The following is a 20383-nucleotide window of genomic DNA, read 5'->3' on the forward strand; positions in this document are numbered from 1 at the left end:
AGCTTTGCTAGAGGAAGTAGCTCTTGAGGCCAGGCCTGGAAGCTTCATAGGTTGGCTTATTTCCTTTTCCCCTCTGCTTCTGGATCCTTGATGCAGTGTGGCAGGCCAGGCTGGGGCTCTGGCTGCCACGTCCCAACCATGATGCACTGTATCTCTTCTGGAACTGTGACCCCAAAGAAGCCCTGCCTCCCTTGAGCCGCTCCTGTCAGGGAGTTTCCTTCCAGCCACAAGACCATGAAGAAGCTCCTGAGTCTCCAACCTGCCTTTGCTGTCCCAGCTTTACTGTGGTGTCTCCAGGGAAGAAGAAAGCCTAAGATGACTCTGCTCAGCTACAGTGTCCGTCAGTGTGGGAGGCAGGACTGTGCTGGGCCCCAACCCCTCTGGAACCATCCAGATGTTGGAGCTGAGACAAGCAATGCTTCACAGCCTGTCTCTCTACCTGGGCTAGAAAGGCACACCAAGTTCAACCTATGTCCGTTCTCTCCCTGAAAGGGCTTTGCTCTACAAGTCCCAGCTCCTTTGGAAAACGTTAGGGCTCTGTGTTCTCACTATCCATGCCAACTCCAAGCTCCTTACGTAACCAATGCCCCCTGAGCATCCGAGTATGAATGACTGAGGAAGAACACAAGAACCATGGGAGTGATCCACATCCAACGCCAGCTCTGTGATAGCTAATTGTATTTCCCAAAGAGCCACGAGAAATTAAGGTTCCCTGAAAACCTGAGGCAATCGACTAACAAAATGTACACTTGAAATATTTGCTTATTGCTTCATGGTTTATAAAACACTCTTACATTCATGGCATCATCTGACAACAACCTGGGGCAGTAAACCCAGAACATGTCATTTTATTTATTTGACAAAGAGAGACTGCCCAAGGATCAAGCCAGAGTATAAACATTTTTGGGTATTTTGGGGGTTATTTCTTTTTTGAGACAGGCTTCCAAGTATCCCAGGGTAGCCTCAACTCACTACATAGCCAAGGATGACCTTGAACCCACGATCCTCCTATATCCACTTACCAAGTGCTAGGATGACAGGCATACACCACCACATCTGGCTTATGAGGTGCTGGAAATCAGAACCAGGGCTCATGCATGCACACCAACTGAGCTGCATTACCTCCACAGTATAAAGATTCTTAAGTGCTCTCCCTACCCTGTCCTTCCTCACTCAAATGCTGCTGTGTGTTCCACACTGGTAGTCAGCAAGGACCGCAAGGAAGCACAGCCGTGGAGAAGATGCTCATAATGACCACCTCAACTTTCCCCAGTAAAAAAACGTTCCTCGCTCAATTCCATTGTGCTCGCTATGGCAACGCATTTCCAGGCTAGCTGGGTTTCCTAATGCGGTCCACAGACGATGTCCCTACATGGCCTCCCTGCACCTGTGGCCGACACTCCCCCCACCCCAAACATCTGGTCCCTCTGAATAGCCAGGGGCTCGGTGATCAACTGCCACAGCAGATGTTTGTTTGCTGAGGTATCTCTGATTACTTCCATTCCTGCTACCCATGGCCTTACCCTACTCCCAGTTCCCCACTTAGATGACACCAGATACCCGATAAGAAGGCTTTCTTCCAAGCAGCAGTCTGCAGCTGCAGGAGACGGCCATCAGCACTGACAGTGTTCCCACAGAGAGCCACTGCAGCATGGAATGGAATTATGCAACCAGGCAAATTTTAACCTTCCCCTTCTGGTCTCTGCTCATTGGTCCATTCAACTGGGGCCTTGGGGTTCTGACGGCTACGCAAGGGCCTGGCCTGGCATGGTGGCATGCCCCTTTAATCCCAGCACTCCAAAGGCAGAAACAGGTGGATCTCTATGAGTTCAAGGCCAGTCTGGTCTACATGGTGAGTTTAGGACAGCCAGGGATAGGTAGAGAGACCCTGTCTCAAAAAAAAAGAAAGAAAAGAAGGAAGGAAGGAAGTAAAAGGTAGGGTCTGGTTTTGCTTCCTTTAAAGTGATAAGAGCAGCCTTTTTGCTTTAGCTGCCCTTTGAGGGCACACTCAGGCCTCACGTAATACTCAGGACACTGAAAAGCAGCGGCAAGAACAGGAGGTGAACAACGTTTTGGGAAGAAAAGTATATGGAGGGCTGGCTCCTAAGGTGGCCATCCAATAAAAAGTACCCCAAAGCCTGGTGCAGGGACTTGATCAGGCCAGTGCCAAGAAGAGAGAGTTTCACTGATGGAAAGGCCTTCACGCAGGAAGCTCCACGCAGGAAGCAACCGCCAGAGCCATGCTGACAGCCTGATACTAATAACCAGTCCTTCAGAATAAGGCTCCAAACAGCGGCCGAGCAAGCCCCGGGTAATGGACTGGCAGACGCCAGACACTGCTTTGGTTAGGGATTTGGTGCGATGAAACAGTTGGAGAGGCCTACTTTTATGGATTGGGCTGACATGACAGAAAAGGTATCTGGAAAGGGCAACAGAGAGGTTAAGGCTCGTCACAGGCTAGAACTAAGATGCTAGCTCTAAATTTGAACCAATTCTAGATCCAAACTCTAAAAAAGGACCAAAGACAAGAGATAGAGGAGGCGTGGGCAAGGGCTGCATGGATACCAGCTCAATGATGCCAGGAAAAGTGGGTAAGACCACCGAGCAGACAACAGAACTCACTAGGGAGCAAGAGATGTGCATCCCGCGGACGACAAGGCGTAAAGATAAACATGGAGAACCGGCAGAGTCGTCCAAGCAGCCACGGACAAAGGGAAGGAAAGGCCCAGACACTGAACGTCATGGCGCCCCCTCCAGTTTGCTGTGAATGAAACGACATTCCGGGCAGAAGAGAAGCTGGATGCTTTGGCAGGGCGCTTCTTATGTCACTGTCACACCGCCGGAGATTCTGAACTTCCCCCAGGATGGAAACCACTGGAAATCAAGGACATCCCTGCAACTATCAGCTGAGTGCCACTGTGTGCAGAGCAGTAAGCAAGATGATGGGGACACAGTAGTGAGCAAGACCCACCACAATCCTGAGACCCTGCTTCTGCGCACATGGCTGAGGCTGTGGGCTGCGCTTGGCACCTCTTGAAGCAGGAGCCAGGGCTCACTCTCCTCCATGTTCTCCAACAGTCCTTCCTTAGAGCAGCATCCAGTCAGTGTTCCTTACTGGATGTTGAAGTTTTTGTGTTTGGATTTGGATTGTTTGTTGGTCTTTTCTTTGGATGAAGGGTTTGGGGCTTTTTACGTTTGGGGGTGTTTTGAGTTCTGTTAATTTCTTTCTTGTTTTCATTGCTAAGGATGAAACACAGGGCCTTGGGCAAGTACTCTACCACCAAGGGGCATCTCCACCCATGTTTCCTCTCTTTTCTAAGGATATTAAAGACAAACAAAACAAGAACATGGACAAATTTTTATTTTCGGTCTTCACTTTGGCAACAAGGTGGGGACAGTTAGGTGGGGTCAAACTAGAGACAATGGGTTACCAACTGGAGCACTGTCAGTCACCACGGCGAGGCAGATGATGATGGGGGTCCAAGCCAGAGAAACACTGTGAGACACAAGCAGCTTTAGCCCTTGGCCAGCCAACGCTTGCACAGCCCATCCAGCCTTCCTCTTACTAAAAGCTGCCTCCTTCCAACTCTCCCTGCCTTATTTTCATCCTAAACTTCCATAAGATTTACTCTCCCCCTGGGACAGGCCAGTTTTCAAGGTCAAATGCAAGAAAAGATGGCTGGTCAGCTCCAGGGTGACCCTGGGCAAGGCCTGGGCCAGTCACACTTCTGCAGAGTGTACTGGGGACAAATGAGGTCACAGAGGCTGTACATCAGTGCTGACAAGTTTCCTTTGCTGCTGAGAAAGCAAGCCAGAGACACCCTGGGTATGGATACTGATGGCTTGGCTCCCTCAACAGGAAGTCACTCTGTCTGGCCCCGGGTAGAAACTGACTGTGGAGTACTGAGTATCAAGGCTCCATGGCTTTGATGGGCTCTTATTCTAAGAAGCACTCACCATGAGATATAGGATTGTGCCTACAATTTCAAGTGATTAAGACAAAAGGGCAGCTCTGACTCCTACTTAACAAAACCTATCTCTGAAACATACAGTGGCTTTGACCCAATAATGGCCCTCTTACATAGTACTTTGCAGTGGACATATGCCCTGATTTATTTCATTTGCATCTTTTAAAATACTTTGGGTAAGGTTACTTTGCAGATGAGAAAACTAAGGCTGAGAAAGACTTGGATAGACACAAAGCTATGTAACTGACAGTTATGGAGCAGAAAGTCTAACCGAGGTCTTGTTCCATATTCAAGACACTGTGTGTCAGCCCTCACCTCCAACTCCAGGCAGCACAATGCTTTGCTATAATCATGAGTTAATGGTGCAGTCCTTACCGAGACTGTCCTTGTCCTAGCTCTCTTCCTCAGAAGATGCTGTCCCCAGCCTGGAGAGGGCCACTAGGTCTACCTACCACCCAGGAAACACAAAGATAGCCAGAGACGAAGCTGTTGAGGAACAGGACAAGAATGAGTAGAAAGGGAGGTGGTGTCTGAAAGCCACATTCAAGTCCCCAGTCTACCAACTCTTTTGTGACTGGGAAGGAGTGTGAGCTTTCGCTCAGGACTTCAGTTTCCCCAGCTCTAGTGCCTCCCCAAGCCACGGCCTTGCCACCATTGGCACTAACAATGGTGTCCTTGACCTCGCATCTCTAGAGAGCCACTAGACTGTGCGAGATGAACCCACTATAGGAAGGACAAGGTCAGTCAGTGGATCCTTCTGGTGGCTCCAGCTCCTGCCGTGAGCTCCTCACTCCAGTAGACAATTTGGTGTTTGATCTAACCAGGAAGATCTAAGCCACCCACCCACCATAAGCTCCTGCTCTTGTTGGCACATGACTACTAACTACATACATTGTTCCCAGACTGGCCCTAATTATACAAAGATAAACAAGGCCTTGCCTTTCCTCAAAGAACTCCAAGTTTAATTTAAGGATCCGCATATTAGTTACTATATTATTAGTAAATACTGCATTGTAGAACTGGCACCAACTTCATCTTTTATTGGTGAATTCTCAGTGCCTTGAACTGTACATGATCCAGTAGGCCATGATAAATATTTTGAAGTAAATAAGTAAACATACAGTAGGATCTCAGAGGATACAGTTTCCCAGAGGCACTCTCGCCTCTGCCTCAAAACTTCTGACTTTGGATCCCCTGGTGTTCTACTCCTAGGCTGAAAGAAGATCCCTCCTCCTTCCAGGAACTAACCCCTTCACAGCGATCCTCACTCTCATTTCCATGGTGGCCGGGATCTGACTTCCCCTCCCTCACACACTGCTGCACACAAGCTTCCTCTCCCTCTCACACCCTTGCTTCGGCCTTCTGGCACATCTTGGCTTCCCTGTGCTAACTGATGCAAGCCTGGCTTCCTGTCAGGATGCTGAGTCTGTTCCTATCCCCATTGGCTACTTCATCTCTGCAAGGGGCACACACACCTGAAGCCTAAACCCCCCAGCTACCATCACCCACCAGTTGCCATGTTCCTGGTACCCTCACCATCACCAAAGCCAGTGGCCTTTTTCTCCATACCAACCTCTCTGACCTCCCAGCTTCTGGGACACTGCTGTGACACTCTCCCCTCTCCTGTCAATACTCAGTCTGTCTGGCTGCTGCTCTTCCTCTGCTTGCCTTCAAATACAAGTCCTTGCCAAGATTCCCCTGCTACTTACATTAGCTCCCCTGAGAACTAATTTAACGTCAAGACTTCCAATTCAGGAAGCCTTTCCAGGCACCAACCCCACCCGAACCCTGCAGCATCCAACAAAACCACAGGGACTGAAATGTCAGGAAAGAGGAGGTCTCCGTGGACATGGCGCAGGACAATCCTATTTTCACCCTGACTCTCTACAGCCTTTGTCGTGTTCTGCTTGTCCAACAGTGAACTTGACCCTGCTACTCACTCACAAGATCCCAAGACAGGAACCGCTCCACTCACCTGCACTCCACCTGCTCATACAGGTGTTCAGAGACAGGCATGTTAAATAAAGCATCTGCAAAGGTGAACGGGTGTGAGCATGAAGTGCTAAGCATGAGCCTCTTCACCGGAAGCCCCAGATGCGGCAAGTACAGCACAGAGGCAAAGGCTCTCTGTGCTGGCTCTGCAGGCCACTGGATGACCAAATGCCTCAGAATATGAAAAATGCTTTCCTACCTTTCTGAGGCTGAAGAGCACAGCCTAGAGGAAAGGAGAGGTAAAGAGGGGCACACGCCTCGAATTCATGCATTTTCAGTCTGTTCAATCAGTGAACACCCATTGCTCCAGTTAGCTTTAACTGTCAACTTGACACAGCCTGGAGTCGGGAGAGATGAAAGCTATGAATAAAGAACTGCCTAGATCAGACTGGCCTGTGGACATGTCTGTGAGGGATTGCCTTGATTATGAATAGATGGAGAAGGGCCCAGTCCATCTCTAGGCATGCGGTCCTGCACTATGTAAAGAAGCAGGCAGAGCATGAGCCTGGATGAGTCAGCAAGTAGCAATCCTCCAGAGTTTCTGCGGTACCTTTCTTGTGAGGGAGTTCCCTGGTAGGAGATAACATTGTGGAATAGCAAATATTCCTGCCTTCAGGTCCCCGCAGTGATAGATGGTGACCTGAAAGTGTAAGATGAAATAAATCCTTCCTCCCCGCTGCCCCAAAATTGCTTTTGGCCAGAGCGTTTTATCCCAGCAACAGGAAGGAAACTGGGACATCCACCAAGCACCTCAAAGGTACCAGGGACCAGTCTAGATACTGAGACTGCAACTTTCAACATGAAAGACAAGGCCTTTGCTCTCCGAGACCTCACATTCTCGTGAGAAGAGCAAGATGCTAAAGGAAAAAGAGCAGGCAGCTGCTGCGTCTACCTCCTTTCCTAGTCTCTCTCTCCAGCATGGCTGCACTGTTCGGAGGCTCTCTCCTGCATGTCCCCATAGGCAGGGCCACTGTCAGGTAGTTTGCTCGCTCTCTCTCTCTCTCTCTCTCCCGCAATGCTACAGCACCTATGTGCTGGTTTCTAATCCCCAACAGAACGTGCTTTGGTTGTTGGTTGTTATAGCCGTGGAGAGGGCACTAAAGGTCCTGCTCCAGGAAAGATTTAGGGCTGCCGGGTCCCTAGAGTCCAAAATCTCAGGTTCCTCTGGCAACAGCACTGATGCGTAGGGGTTCCTGCCAGAGAGCCACTCGGGGATGCTTTTTTTCAGGTTGTGTTCAATTCCGTCAGAGCCCTCCGGACTCAGCTGATTGCTGGTGGTAGATTTCTGTGTTATTTAGGGCACTGAAGTCCCACGGTCTTGACACAAACTTAAAATTAGAAATGCATTAAATATAGGAAAGGAGGAAGGTCATTCAGGAAAGGCAGCCTTCTGGGAGAGCTGCAGGACAAAGGCGCCCTGGAAACTTCCAGGTTCATTAATGGGTTTTACACAGCATTCCAGTGGTATTTCTCCTTCAGAAATAACACGGTGGAAAGCGTAGGGGACAGGCTCAATCCTCAGCTAACACAGCTGAGTGAGTGACTCGGCAAACTAAAAATAGCTCCTCTCCCACCCGCTCTGACAGATTTCACTTCGACCCTGTGCACAGGTTGATCCTCTGCAGCTTCTGTCCTGCAGCAAAATGAGAGCTGGCGGTACCTGAGCTGCAGAGCGACCCAGTCTCTGCCCCTGCTCTTGTTCAGTTCCACAGCTCCTGCTCCCATGGCGGTGTGTGAACACATGTGCATGTGTGTGCTGAGGTTTGGTGCTCCTCAACCAAACGTGGGCAGAATTTAAACCAGGAACATGACTCAGGGCTGTGACTGCGGGCTGAGCCCAGGCAAGCCTTCAGAAACCCTGGCAATCAGGTCATTTGTCTTGGGTCCTCTCCTACATCCTAGCAAGCCTCTTCGGGCCCCAGTGTCCTTGACTGTAAATGGAAATAATCATTCCTCTTGAGGCCTAGGTCACAGCACCATGCTGGCATCAAATGAGTCAAGGTATGAATGTGCTTTGTCTCTGCTACTGTGCCAGGGAATGGGACAGGCCAGACAGGCAGGTACGAAGCAGACTTGTGTTCAGGCACAGGAAGGCATGGCAACTTTAGTTCACACTCACTTGGCCGGCATGCAGTGTGTCTGCCACACACCCACTTGGTTTGGAGAACCTGGGTCAAACAACAACTCCTTTTTGCTAGTGCTCTCAGCACTAACCACCCTGTCTTCACCGCTTCCTTGCCCTTCTCTACAACACTTTTCACTCCGCACAGTGCCATGTTTACTCGGGTACTGGGAAGTTCTCTGAACGCCAACGCTTATGGAGTGGACAAGGGAAAGGACAGAAAAGAGGGAAATGTCAGCGAGACCCAGGTGAGTGGGAAAGGTAGAACATACGCATGCATGCACGCATGCACGGGGGTGCTAACCAGGACCCCAGAAGGGCAGGGTCCCTGGGTTTGCACAGGGCATAACAACAAAGCACAGGCATAGAAGCCAAAGCAGAGCTGCAAGCCCTGGGTAGAGCACGCAGAGAGAGAAGGCACCAAACAGGACAGAGCAGGTGCCCTTCTGAGGGCTGCATGGGCAGCAGAGCATCGGCTTAGGTCCTTCAGCCCAACCGGACCGGAAACAATGGGAGAGGCCACAGAGACAAAGCAAGCCAGCGTGGCACTGAAGCCCAGAGCTTCTAGAGGAACTAGCATCCCCAGGTCTGCCAGGGTCGAGCTGCAGCTTGGGATTAGTGACCTGGGCTTCAAAACTCAGGAGCACCAGAAGCCAAAGTCATCATGAGCTTCAGGAGTATCACAGCCAAGAAATAAGAGAAAGAGATGAAAGAGACTCTTAGATCTACAGAACCTGTCAGAATCATCTGGACCAACCCACATCCTGGGAAACTAAGACCACAGGAGGAAAAGAACTTACCCAAATGCACAGTCAGGGAGGGCAGAGTAAGACCCAACACTAAGCCACAGTCTGGTTCTTACCCCAGGTCCCCAAAGGCAAGCCAGGTTATCAACTCCAGCTGCCGAGGCCCCTATGCACCCGCTAAGTGAGCCCAAGTACTTCTCCCCAACTGTGAAATACAGGGTTCCACCTTGGGGTGCAGGTCAGAGCCAGTGCCCATGGGAAATGGGCAACATCCCACTTGGGGCTTAGGAAGCAAAAGGCCGCTGTGATGTGTACTCAGTCTCAAGCAAACAAAGTCGCTCATGCACTGTGCTGATGTGCGCATGGAGGCGAGTCCTGACCACTGTGCAACCCTGGAGTTGGCCAAAGGCGGCTAGAGAGAACCAGAATGTAAAAACAGATAGTGGGGGAGACACGCAACCTCACCATGTTAAAGGAAGTCCACCCAGACTGTAATCTCAAGTAAACTCCATCCCCAGAGGAGACATCACTCAGAATAAAAGAATCTAGACTTCAGGGTATTGAGAGGCTCTGCCACCCAGACTGCAGAAACTTCCATCCAGGAAAGGGCTCATGTTAAAAGGATGTGCTTCACATGAAGAGAAGGGATGCAAGTGTCGCTGGCACCTTGAGTCCTGCTCTACTTTTAAGACCCCATCCTGGGCCTTGCACTCCTTATTCATAAAGCTTTGACTAGTATGCGCAGACTCACTATGAAGATGAGACGCACCCATTAAGCATCCAGCACACTGGCCCGTAAGAATTTCTAGCAACTGTGTGTTCACTTGTGCTTGCTCCAAAAAAGAAGGTTATCCTGTAGTTCAGCTCCACCTGCCCATGCTTCCCCTCCGGACTGGGCTCTTGTTCTAGATCCTTCTCTTCAGGTCTCTGAGGCCTCAGCACACACAACTCACTCTTTCCTCTTACCCTTTGGACATGAAGAGTAATTTATGGAAATTAAAGGCAGTGGTCAGCTGTGTGTGCCACAGTTAGATCCCTTAAGGTCAGGAATTGTCAGCTTACCCCAGGATGCTCATGCCTCTCCAGATGTCCCTACATCCCCACCCCATCCAAGTCCCTGACCATGGTAGCATCTAGCTTCGTATGGCTTTTGTCTTCTCTAAGACAAATCTGCCCCAAACCTACCAGCCTCTACCAGCCTAGCAACCTCACTCTCCCTGGGCCTCTGGCAAACAGACGCTAAAGAAGCCAGACGTAGGCATGGACAGGAGACAACACAAACCCAGTTTACAAGCATGTGGTAGCCTGAACCTGCATAAGGACCTGAGGACACACATCAGCCCCAGAGCCTGGAGCAGAGAAGAGAGCTCCCAATGAAGCTGCTAAGGGGGCGAGGATTCAGGCCCATCCCTTATCTTGCTCCTAAAAGTCACACCTGTTGGGCCTGGTGGCGCAGGCCTACAATCTCAGCTCTTTAAAAGGCCAAGGCAGGAGAATCATGAGTTCAAGGCCTGTAGAGACAACTTGGTGAGAAACTATCTCAAAATAAAAAGTGAGAAAAAAAAAAAAAAAAGGACTGGAGATATAGCTCAGTGGCAGAGCACCTGCCTAGCACGTACAAGCACAACAAGGCCCTAGGTTCAACCCCAGTACCTGTACCCAGTCAAGTCCTATCAGGTTCACAAGGGCCATGTTGGTACTGTCTGTGTCCACAGCAGCGTGGCACACTGGGCCACCCCAGGTCATGGGATGCCTCTTGCAGAAGAGAAGGTAACTAAATCCCCACTGCCTGCCAAGAACTGTGCATGCTATCCTCACCAACACCCTGTGTAAGGTCCCCCTCCGGAACTATGACCTGCATCTTGCCAGCAGAACAGAGACAGAGACACGGATGAGGCTCCAGTACCTTTGCTACTGGGCCACCCAAAATTTCAAACAATACAAGAGGGATAAGGAATGCCAAAGACCACCCCACTATGCACCAGGCCCTCTGCAGCTGAACACACTACGCAGACGAGGTTAAAGACTCCATTCTCTCACTCACTCACGCACAGCCAAACAGAACCTAGAGAAGTCCAGTAGACATCACAGAGATGCTCAAGGCTGTTGCCCTGGAACTTCACCCCCAAGAGTCTGTCTTAAGGAAGCAGTTCAACCACCTTTTACAGCACAGTTCAATGGTAGTAACGCGAACAAATAAATAAAATAAAAAAGGAAATTACTGTCTGAAGAATGGTTTACAAAGTCTCAGAACCTTCTAGTCAGTAATGTTTGACAGCCTTTAAAAAAAACTTCTGTGAAAGTCTATTCATTGTGTGCGTGTGTGTGTGTGTGTGTGTGTGTGTGTGTGTGTGTGTGTGGTCACCTGTACGTTAGAGCCCATGAATGGAAGTCGGAGGACAATTTGAGGGAGTCAGTTCCCTCCTTCCACTATGTGGATTTTGGGGATCAAACTCAGGTCAGCAAGCCTTGGTGGCAGGCTTCTTTACATACAGAGCCATCTCACTGGCTCTTTGTAGTTGTTTTAAATAATCATGCTAAGACCAAGAGGAAACGAAACAGCATTTGTAGTAAACAAAGACCGGAATCTCAAATACTAGCTCTATGACCTTTTACAGGTATGAACTCATGCACCTGCAAAAATAATGCACTTTATTAGGGTGGAGACTGAAAGTGGGATTACTATTATTGCTGTGTACACACTGTCTTTATGGTGCTATTTATCAGTCAAGGGAGACGAAGAAAGAAAAGGAAAGCCTCAAGCTTGCACCGAGGAAGGGCTCAGGAGAATGACGGGTAGGATGTGAAGAATAAACAGAACCATCCTACAAACCCAGAAGGAGGTAGCCAGGTGGCCCTGCGGAGGGGAAGCCCTCCAGGTGTAGAGAGGGTTGTAATTAGCCTCGTGCTAATTACAGAAGTCTTACTAGTTTATTAATTTTTCTGATAGACTCTGAATGAAGACTGAATTCCTTCATTAAACTAACTCTAGTTCAGAGACACGGTTCTTAATGTCCATTCTTCTAAATCCCCTAGGACTCAGTTTTGAACTCAGATTTCTTTAAGGGGCTGCCCACTGGGAGTCTGACCATGCTCTAGTTGAGTATATGGGAAACACAAATTGGATTTGTTCTTTGTTGTTGCTATTGTTTCTCATTTTTTTGGGGGGGAGGTGGGAAGACGTGCATGCGCGTGTGGGGGGGGGTGTTGGTCGCAGGGGTGGGGTAGGAGTTGCAGGGGTGGGGGCAGACCTAGGAGGACTAGGATGTGAATGATTGGGGTGCATGATGTGAAATTCCCAAATATTCAATAAAAACATTATGTTGGAAAACAAACCAACAAAAAGACACCAGTAAAGTAAAATTTAGTGACAGAAACATACACCCTGGAGAAATTAAGATTCCTGCCTTAAATGGAGAACTTCAGGACATTCCAGAGAACCAAAATGGCTTGAATAAGCAAGTGGACGACAATGTTTTCTTCACTGGGAAATATAAACAGAGGTGCAGAATATTTAGCTCACATTTAAGGCCTCCTCGGTTGGAGGAGCCACTCTCCAACTCTGACATTACCTCCTCAGGGCTCCAAGCCCGAGCCAATTTAACTGTTAGCAGCCCCATATGTTTCCTCACATCCCACCCCATACGACTCTGTTCAAGCTGTTACGTCCCTAAAAGTCCCCCTCTCTCTTCCAAATGCTTGCTCGAGTCCCATCCATCCCTCGGGGCATACTCAAACCCACGTCATTCTCAAATCCAAGCCAATCCCTCCAACTGAATTTAAGTTCTCCTGCCAGGAGACCTGGAATACTGGACTCTGAACCTCCTTAAATGAGTTACACAGTCTGCATTATGGTGATGGACACCTAGGAAACCAAAACCCAACTTTTCTACCATATTAAACCAGGTTCTTGTGAACAAGGACCCCTTCAGATTCCTATATGAACAGATCATTAACACCTGGCGCACAGTAGGCCCTCAGGAAACACTTCACTGTGAGACAAGGAAAGCACCACACTGCCTCTGTGGGAAGTCTCCACTTACCTTGGCTGCTCCTGTCAGGCAATGCAGAGGTGAGGGCACACTGCTCTGTGGCCTCCAGAAGGTGAATGATGAGTCTTGCTCGCCAGGTTTCTGGTCTTCTTCAGAAGACTCCAACCTCCTCCCTAGCTGGCCATAGTCTGCTCGGCCCCAGGTAAACACCTTGCCAGTTTCTGCAAATAAACATGATTTGAATGAAGGCTACATTCTCCAGAGATGCTCTCAAGGGTAAGCAATGGGTTACTAGTAAAATTGTGAATGTTTATTTCATTATGTTCCAATAAAGAACATGAGCATTGGGCTGAGGGGATGGCTCAGATTCCTCATCATGAGTATGAGGACCTGAGTTCAGATCCCCAGAACCTATGTAGAATCAGATGAGGGAGTTCACATCTGCAATCCCAGCACTCCTAAGGAGACATGGGAGGCAAAGAAGGGGAGTGCTCGGAAGCCTACAGGCCAGGTAGCCTGGCACACACAGCAGTAAACAAGAGACTGCCTCAAACCAGGGAGAAGGGGAAGGCCACCCGAGACTGTCCTGTAACCATGGCACACATGGGCCCACACTCTCACAAACATGCATGTGCATGCGTGTGCACATGCGCGCACACACATACATACAGATTTTTTTTTTTTTAAGAAAAGAAGGAAACCTTGAATTTTCATCTGTTCACGTAAGTGGAAATTGAGGTTCGAAGAAGCTAAAGGACTCCCCCAAGAACCAACAAGTCGAGAACAGCAGAGCCAGAATCAGAGGAGAGTCTCAAGCCTATGATACTCTTGCATAGAGATGACTTCATGGGTAAATGCCAGCCATGCTGGTGGCCCACCCACTCTCTCCCAGACCCACCACCCCCTCCTTCTGCTTTGCCCAGATGCCTGGTCTCAACTCTCCTCCCTCCTACCCAATCCAGGGGCCTTGTGTCCTGACTGAAGATTCCCATTCCTCAAATCTCTTCGAGCTTTCCCCCTAACTCAATGCTGGTTTCTTGTTTGCTCCTCCTGGTAACAGAAGGACTCCTTCCTTACCCAAAGGAGCAATCCTGACAGTCCAAGGCAAACGTATCTGTGTGCTAGAAGGAAGAGAGTGAGAGGAGAAAATTGTAGAGCCATTTGGAGCCAGAAATGCCTTCAGTTCCCCAGCCCCGTGTGGGAAGCCAGCCAATGGGGCAGATGACAGGAGGAAATGGGGTTTGGAAAAGGAGCAACGGCCTTTCGTTCCCCGGATAACAGAGATCGCACCAAATTCATTCAGTTGTACCAAGTGCTGCCTTTGTTATTCCAACAGAATTGCAAAATCCGACGAGGCATAGATTATTAACAGATTCTCTGCAATAAATATGCATAACCATGTGCGCCATATAAATTCTTTATCTGTGTTTATTTTAACAAAGAAAAACTCTGCTTAAGAAACAAAACACCACGTAATGCATATTAAATCCAAGACAAAGTTACTGTGTTTGGTATCAAAGCTTCATCTGGCCCCACACGAAACATATGGCTTCCAGTGTCAGCTAAGAAACAGCCCGAGATGATGGCAGAAATGTCAAGAGAGCAGAGACATATGGGGCTCTGCAGGGGTACGTTCTTAGGTTCAGCCTGCTGGCAGACACTAAGGCAGATACACAGAAATACGACTTCCAGGCTTCCTAGGATAGGGACTGTGGTGGTTCGAACAGGAATGGCCCTCATAGGCTCCTATATTTGAATGCTTGGTCACCAGGGAATGGCACTATTAGGAGTTGTAGCCTTGTTGGAAGAAGTGTGTCAGTGGAGGCAGGCTTTGAGGTTTCAGATGCTTAAGCCAGGCCCAGTGTCTCTCTCTTCCTGCTTCTTGCTGATCCAGATGTAGAACTCTCAGCTACTTCTCCAGCACCATATCTGCTTGTGTCCTACCATGCTTCCCACCATGATGACAATGAGTCTACTAAACCTCTGAACTGTAAGCACCCCATTTAAACACTTTCCTTTATAAGAGTTGCCATGGTCATGGTGCCTCTTCACAACAATGGAACACTGACTAAGACAGGAAGCAAGCCTGCACAGACCACAGGGTACTGGGAACACTATGCATTTGGGAATGGGGCACTGGGAGCACTGGTCCCTGTGTATCCATGTGATATTCCTTTTGCTGCAGGCACCTACCGTTTCCTAACCCAGTGAACTACCACTCCAGCTGCCCTTCGTAACCGGGCAATTACAGCTCCACTCAACCTAGACATAGACTGTTGGTATACCTAAGAACCCTTTCCTGAACCCTCAACTTTCCCAGAAAAGATGAAACTCACCACCTTTGTATTCCCTAACTGCCACGCTGCCATCTAACAGTTAAGAAAAGCAAGCTCAGAGAGGTGGCCCGGTCAGGGGCACACAGATGCTGCACCTCTTCAGCCGTTATGGTTCCAGTCACTGTAGAATCATAAAATCCTCCTCCTTCACTTACGTGCATTAGACTGGAAATAGTCTGTGCCCAGTTGGCCAGCTGCCCCTCTATCTAAGCTGGTCAGAATTTATAATCGGACTGCCTTAGCAGGAAAGTCCTGAAGATGACCACTGTGTGTGTGTGTGGGGGGGGCACATCCAGCATCTTCCTCGGTTGCTCTCTACCTTATTTTTTTGAGTCAGAGTCTCCCACTAAACCCGGGGCTGGCCAGTTTGGCTAGAACTGGCCAAGTGTCCTCCTATCTCTGTCTCTCCAGCACTGGAACTACAGGCATACACCATTGTGCCTGGCTTTTTTTCAGAGGGATCAAACTCAGGCCCTCATGCTCTCAGAGCAAGCACCTTACTGATGAAGCCATCTCCCTGCCCCAAGCCCAACTATTGCTTCCTAAAGGACTCCAGCATTCCTCAGCTGAGAAGCAGCAGCAAACGGCTATCTGCAGGACCACAGAAAGAACTGCGTTATCATAACGGCACACTGAATCCTTTCTTTCAAATCAAGTAAAACATCTTAGAACTTTCTGCTATTGATTATTGATGTCTGAGACAGGCAAGACTGCCAGACTATGGTGCCATCATTATTACATCTCCAATGGCAATTCAACCATTCCACTTACATAGCACTTTCCACCTTAAAGCACTTTACAAACATTAACTAATTAATCTTTATACTCTCTGGGGAAGCCACAGACATTCTAGAAGAGACAAGGCAGAAAGCAGGCCAACCCAACATCCTCAAACCTAAGCTTAGTACACCCTCCTCTGGGTCTGTTTTTACTAAAAACACTGTATCAAAGGGTTCACAAGGGAAGGAGTGGGCTCCTCTGTTAAAGAGACAGTAGGGGCAGCCTTCTAGGGAGAAAGCACTGTCCTAAAACACTAGCCCAATGACGCCTCGTGACTCTGACTTAGATTACCAAGATAATTAAATGACCTGAGAAGTCAAAGAAATTAATTGAATCCAAACAGCGGGTGATAGTATCAAGGCTTAAACCAACGGGGCAGGCAGAGATGGCCCGGTGGTTAAGAGCACTTGGTTCCTAGCACCCACATCAGGTGACTCACAACCACCTGTACATCCAGCTCCAAATGATCTAATGCTCTCTTCTGACCTCTAGAGGCACCTGCACCACATAGCACTCACACATACGCATGCGAGCGTGCCACACACTAAGATTTTTTTAAAGGATGTCTACCCTCTGACCCCGAGTCTGATGGTGTCTACAACAATGATGTCCACATGCAAGGAGGCAGGGCCCTGCTCTGTGTGCCTCACAGCTCCTCCCGCCAGCAGGCCCTCCCAGAACACCATGCAGAACTCAGGACTCTAGCTGCATTTAACACTTAAACTGTGACTTTATGTTACCGAGAGTAAAAGAAAGCAATCTACACACACACACACACACACACACACACACACACACACACACACACACACACAAATCTCATCAGTGTGCAGCAGACAGACATGTGCCCCAAGCTGAAGCTCACTGCCAAATACAAGGAGATCGGATCACGGAGTTAACAAATGAACATTTTCCTTAGAGTAAAGAATTATATATCATGGTGATTAAAAAAAAAGGTATATTAATGTCATTTAAAAAGTGTAGGTATGTGTCTACAGATAAATGATACATGAGAGAGAAATGCCAAAACAGTTCAAAACGAAGTCGGCGGGTGAGAGCTGCTTTAAAGGCGTGGCCATGGAAGACTCAACACGCAGACAAGCACGCAGAAAACAGCAGGGGCCGAGCGAGCCTAAGTCCTGCAGAGAACATCCAGGGAGGACCCCATTCAAGCTGGGACTTGGAACTGTCTCTGGCAATGGGATAAAAGCCATTTAAGGTGAACTTCTGGGTAAGAAAGGAAGCTAGAGAATGAGGAGGATCTGGAGGAACAAGAAAGAGATAAGCAATGCGATGCAGAGAAATCCACAGGCCCCGTGTGGAGCAGGAGCAGGAGCCCAGGACAGTCTGGGCTACAGGACTGCCAGGCTCACCTGGGCACAGAGAAAGAATAAGGAGTCCCTAAACTCAGTCTCGCCACCCTTTATCAGTGATAAGGCTTTTCAGCCAACATACGTACTTTACGTTATTTTATTAAAATGTACACTTGTGTCTCACCATTTATAAATTGTGGCTATGTCCTTATTTAAAAATATACAAGATAAGCCCAGCATGGTGGCTGACCCCTGTATTTGCAGCCAGGGGGGATTGGTCTAAGGTAGAGGCAAGCTTGGGTGGGCTGCACAGGGAGTCACAGGCTCACCTGAGCTACAGTGTAGACCCTGTGTAGGTATGTGCATGTACATAAAGAGAATAAAATGGACTCAAAAAGCAGAAAATTTAAAAGAACATGAGAAAACTCGAAAAGAAGTGGCAAGATTCACATCACACCCTGGTCCCTCACACTTACTGTAGAAACCACTGCAACTAGACCTGGGCAGACTACGGACCTAAAGCAGGTATGGGGACTCCTGAAAGAATGTCTGGCTGGGAAACCTTTGGCAGCCGACTGTCCACGTCGAGATGACAGTTGGCATCTACACTTCTATGGCACCTATAGCACGCTGGGCACTGCTCTAAGTGCATCGTGTCTACATGCTTAGTGCACAGTGTCTGGTCCTCCACCCAGCTGAGAGGGAGACAGAGATGTACTGACAGGGACACGCTGCCCGAACCTCGGGGGTGTTAAGTAAAAAAAGGAAACCAGCCTAGAAACAGAGCCTAGGATACACCAGGGCCTAAGGGAAACCACAGGGAAAGGAGGAGAAAGAGAAGAACTGGCATGGCTTGACCCCACACTAGAAGGCAAAGAGGAAGGGAAAGAGGAGGAGATAACCGGCACACTGAAACGTCAGCATTTCAGGACTGGTGGGAGGCAGTGGGGCATTAAAAGTAGGAGAAGGTGCAGAGATGCAAGAACAAGGGTCGGACCTATAAAGGTCATAAAAACGACTTCATTATCAAGTCATTTAACTGTCCCGAGACCTTTTGCAAACATTTCATCAAATATCACATACTCTTAAGAGGGAGAAAGACAAGCAGGCACAAAGCTGGAGGGTGGTGGTAAGGTGTGGAGGTGCATGCCTTTCAATTCCAGCACTGGGACGGCAGAGGTGGCCAGATCTGTGAGTCTGAGGCCAGGCCAGTCTACATAGTGAGTTCCAGAGCAGCCAGGGCTACCCATTGAGATCCTGTCTCAAAACAAACAAAAATGCTGAGGGATGGGGAGCCCTCTGTAGTCAGGAGGGGGTGGTAAAGCTCTGTCATCACCACCCCACCCCGCCCACCCCCCACTCTCTGCCCCACGGTCACAGCGGGTGCTGTGGCTGCTGCCAGGAACATAGCAACACAATGGAGCTCCTTCCAGGGAAGGGGATCTTAAGTGACAGAAAGAGGGTGAGAAGAACATCCACATTTTCTCTCTCTCTCTCTCTCTTTTTTTTTTTTTTTTTTTTGGTTTTTTGAGACAGGGTTTCTCTGTGTAGCTTTGCGCCTTTCCTGGAACTCACTCTGTAGTCCAGGCTGGCCTCGAACTCACAGAGATCCACCTGCCTCTGCCTCCCGAGTGCTGGGATTAAAGGCGTGCGCTACCACCGCCCGGCCCACATTTTCTTAATACTCTGTCCCAAAAGGGAACAGACCACCACTGATGACAACAACTTGACATTAGCCAAAGGAAAATCCATGGGCCAGACAGAGACATAGGCCTCCCAACCTCTCTCTTCAACCCTCCCAATCCTATTACTCCAGGAAGCGATGAGGCCTTTTGGATGTACACCTAGGAAAGTCGCTGTCAGCCTGGGAATTTGCTCTGGTGGTAATTGCCGTTTTCTGGTGACTTATGTGTCTGAGCCCTTGGGAGGAGGATAAGGGTGTTAAACTCATTCTCTGCTCTTCTGTCTTAACTGAGCTTGGCCTTTTCCTAGGTTACATCAAATGGGGACAGCAATCTGTTTCCTGATTGTAGATGTCATGTGACCAGCTGCTTCAAGTGTCTGTTGCCTTGACATCCCCATGGTGGTCTGTAATTTGAACTGTGAGCTAAAATAAAGCCTTTCTCCTTTGAGTTGTTTATGTAACAGTGTTTTATCCCAGTCACCTAAGAGTCACCCAGCATCATCTCCCCGGGTTAGGCGCAGAGGAAGAAGGGTTCAGGTGCCAGCAGGCAAGCTAAACGGCTTCCATCCCGTGTGCCCTGATGTTTTCCACAGGCCTCCACCCTCTATGCTCCTCCTGTCTCCCAAGTTATATCTGAACCCCACTCACCTGCTCAACTCCTACTCACCTTCACCCCTTAACCCAAACCAGATGTGTCCTTGCAATAACCTGGAGAGCCCCGCTCAGGACTTTGAGAGCATTTATCTTAACAAAGAAATGTGCATGCATTAGAAGAGCTGTTGGGTTAATGCCTGTCTCCTCTAGAAACCAGCTCCATGCTGATAGAGATCGGCACAGAGTCAGTACTCAAGAAATACCTGCTTCCTAAGGGAACCTAACCATCTCTGCACTCCGCACGGCTCCTTCACCTCCACTGAGCTTTGCATGTTATCCCTAAGAATCATCTACAGAATTATCATAACAGCATCCCCTTGAAGAACTACTTCAACGGCACTTTTGTATGAATCAGGCAGGCCCATGGTGGTTGTGGTGATTTGAGCAGGAATAGCCCCCACAGGCTCAAATATTTGAATGCTTAGTCACCCGGGAGTGGAACATTTTTGAAGGATTCAGAGGTGTGGCCTTGTTGGAGGAAGTGTGTCACTGTGGCGGGGTGGGAGTGCTGTGAGGTTTCAAAAGGCCACGCCAAGCCCAGAGTCTCTCTCTCTACCTGCTAGTCAGGGATGCAGTTCTCAGTTACTGCTCTAGCACCTGCCTGCCTGCCTGCCTGCCTGCCACCATGCTCCCAGCCATGATGATAATGAACCAAAGCTCTGAAACTGTAAGCCAGCCCCCAATTAAATACTTTCTCTTACAATAGTTGCCAAGGTCATGGTGTTCTTCACAGCAATCGAAGTGACTAGAGCAGCTGTAATAAGGCAATAGGAGCCAGTGCCACTATTACCCTCCC

The 20383-nt window shown here is 48.9% G+C and overlaps 1 protein-coding gene across 1 annotated transcript in view; it reads right to left on the reverse strand.

Moving 5' to 3' along the window:
- The window catches only part of Sergef (secretion regulating guanine nucleotide exchange factor), a 213104-nt gene that overhangs the window by 147975 nt on the left and 44746 nt on the right, over nt 1-20383 (reverse strand). The window contains 1 exon segment of the mRNA XM_052713154.1: nt 12872-13041. Coding sequence (XP_052569114.1) covers nt 12872-13041 — 170 coding nt within the window.

Source organism: Peromyscus californicus, unplaced genomic scaffold (assembly GCF_007827085.1).
Source record: "Peromyscus californicus insignis strain IS unplaced genomic scaffold, ASM782708v3 Scaffold_4__1_contigs__length_199733344, whole genome shotgun sequence".
Classification (NCBI taxonomy): domain Eukaryota; kingdom Metazoa; phylum Chordata; class Mammalia; order Rodentia; family Cricetidae; genus Peromyscus; species Peromyscus californicus.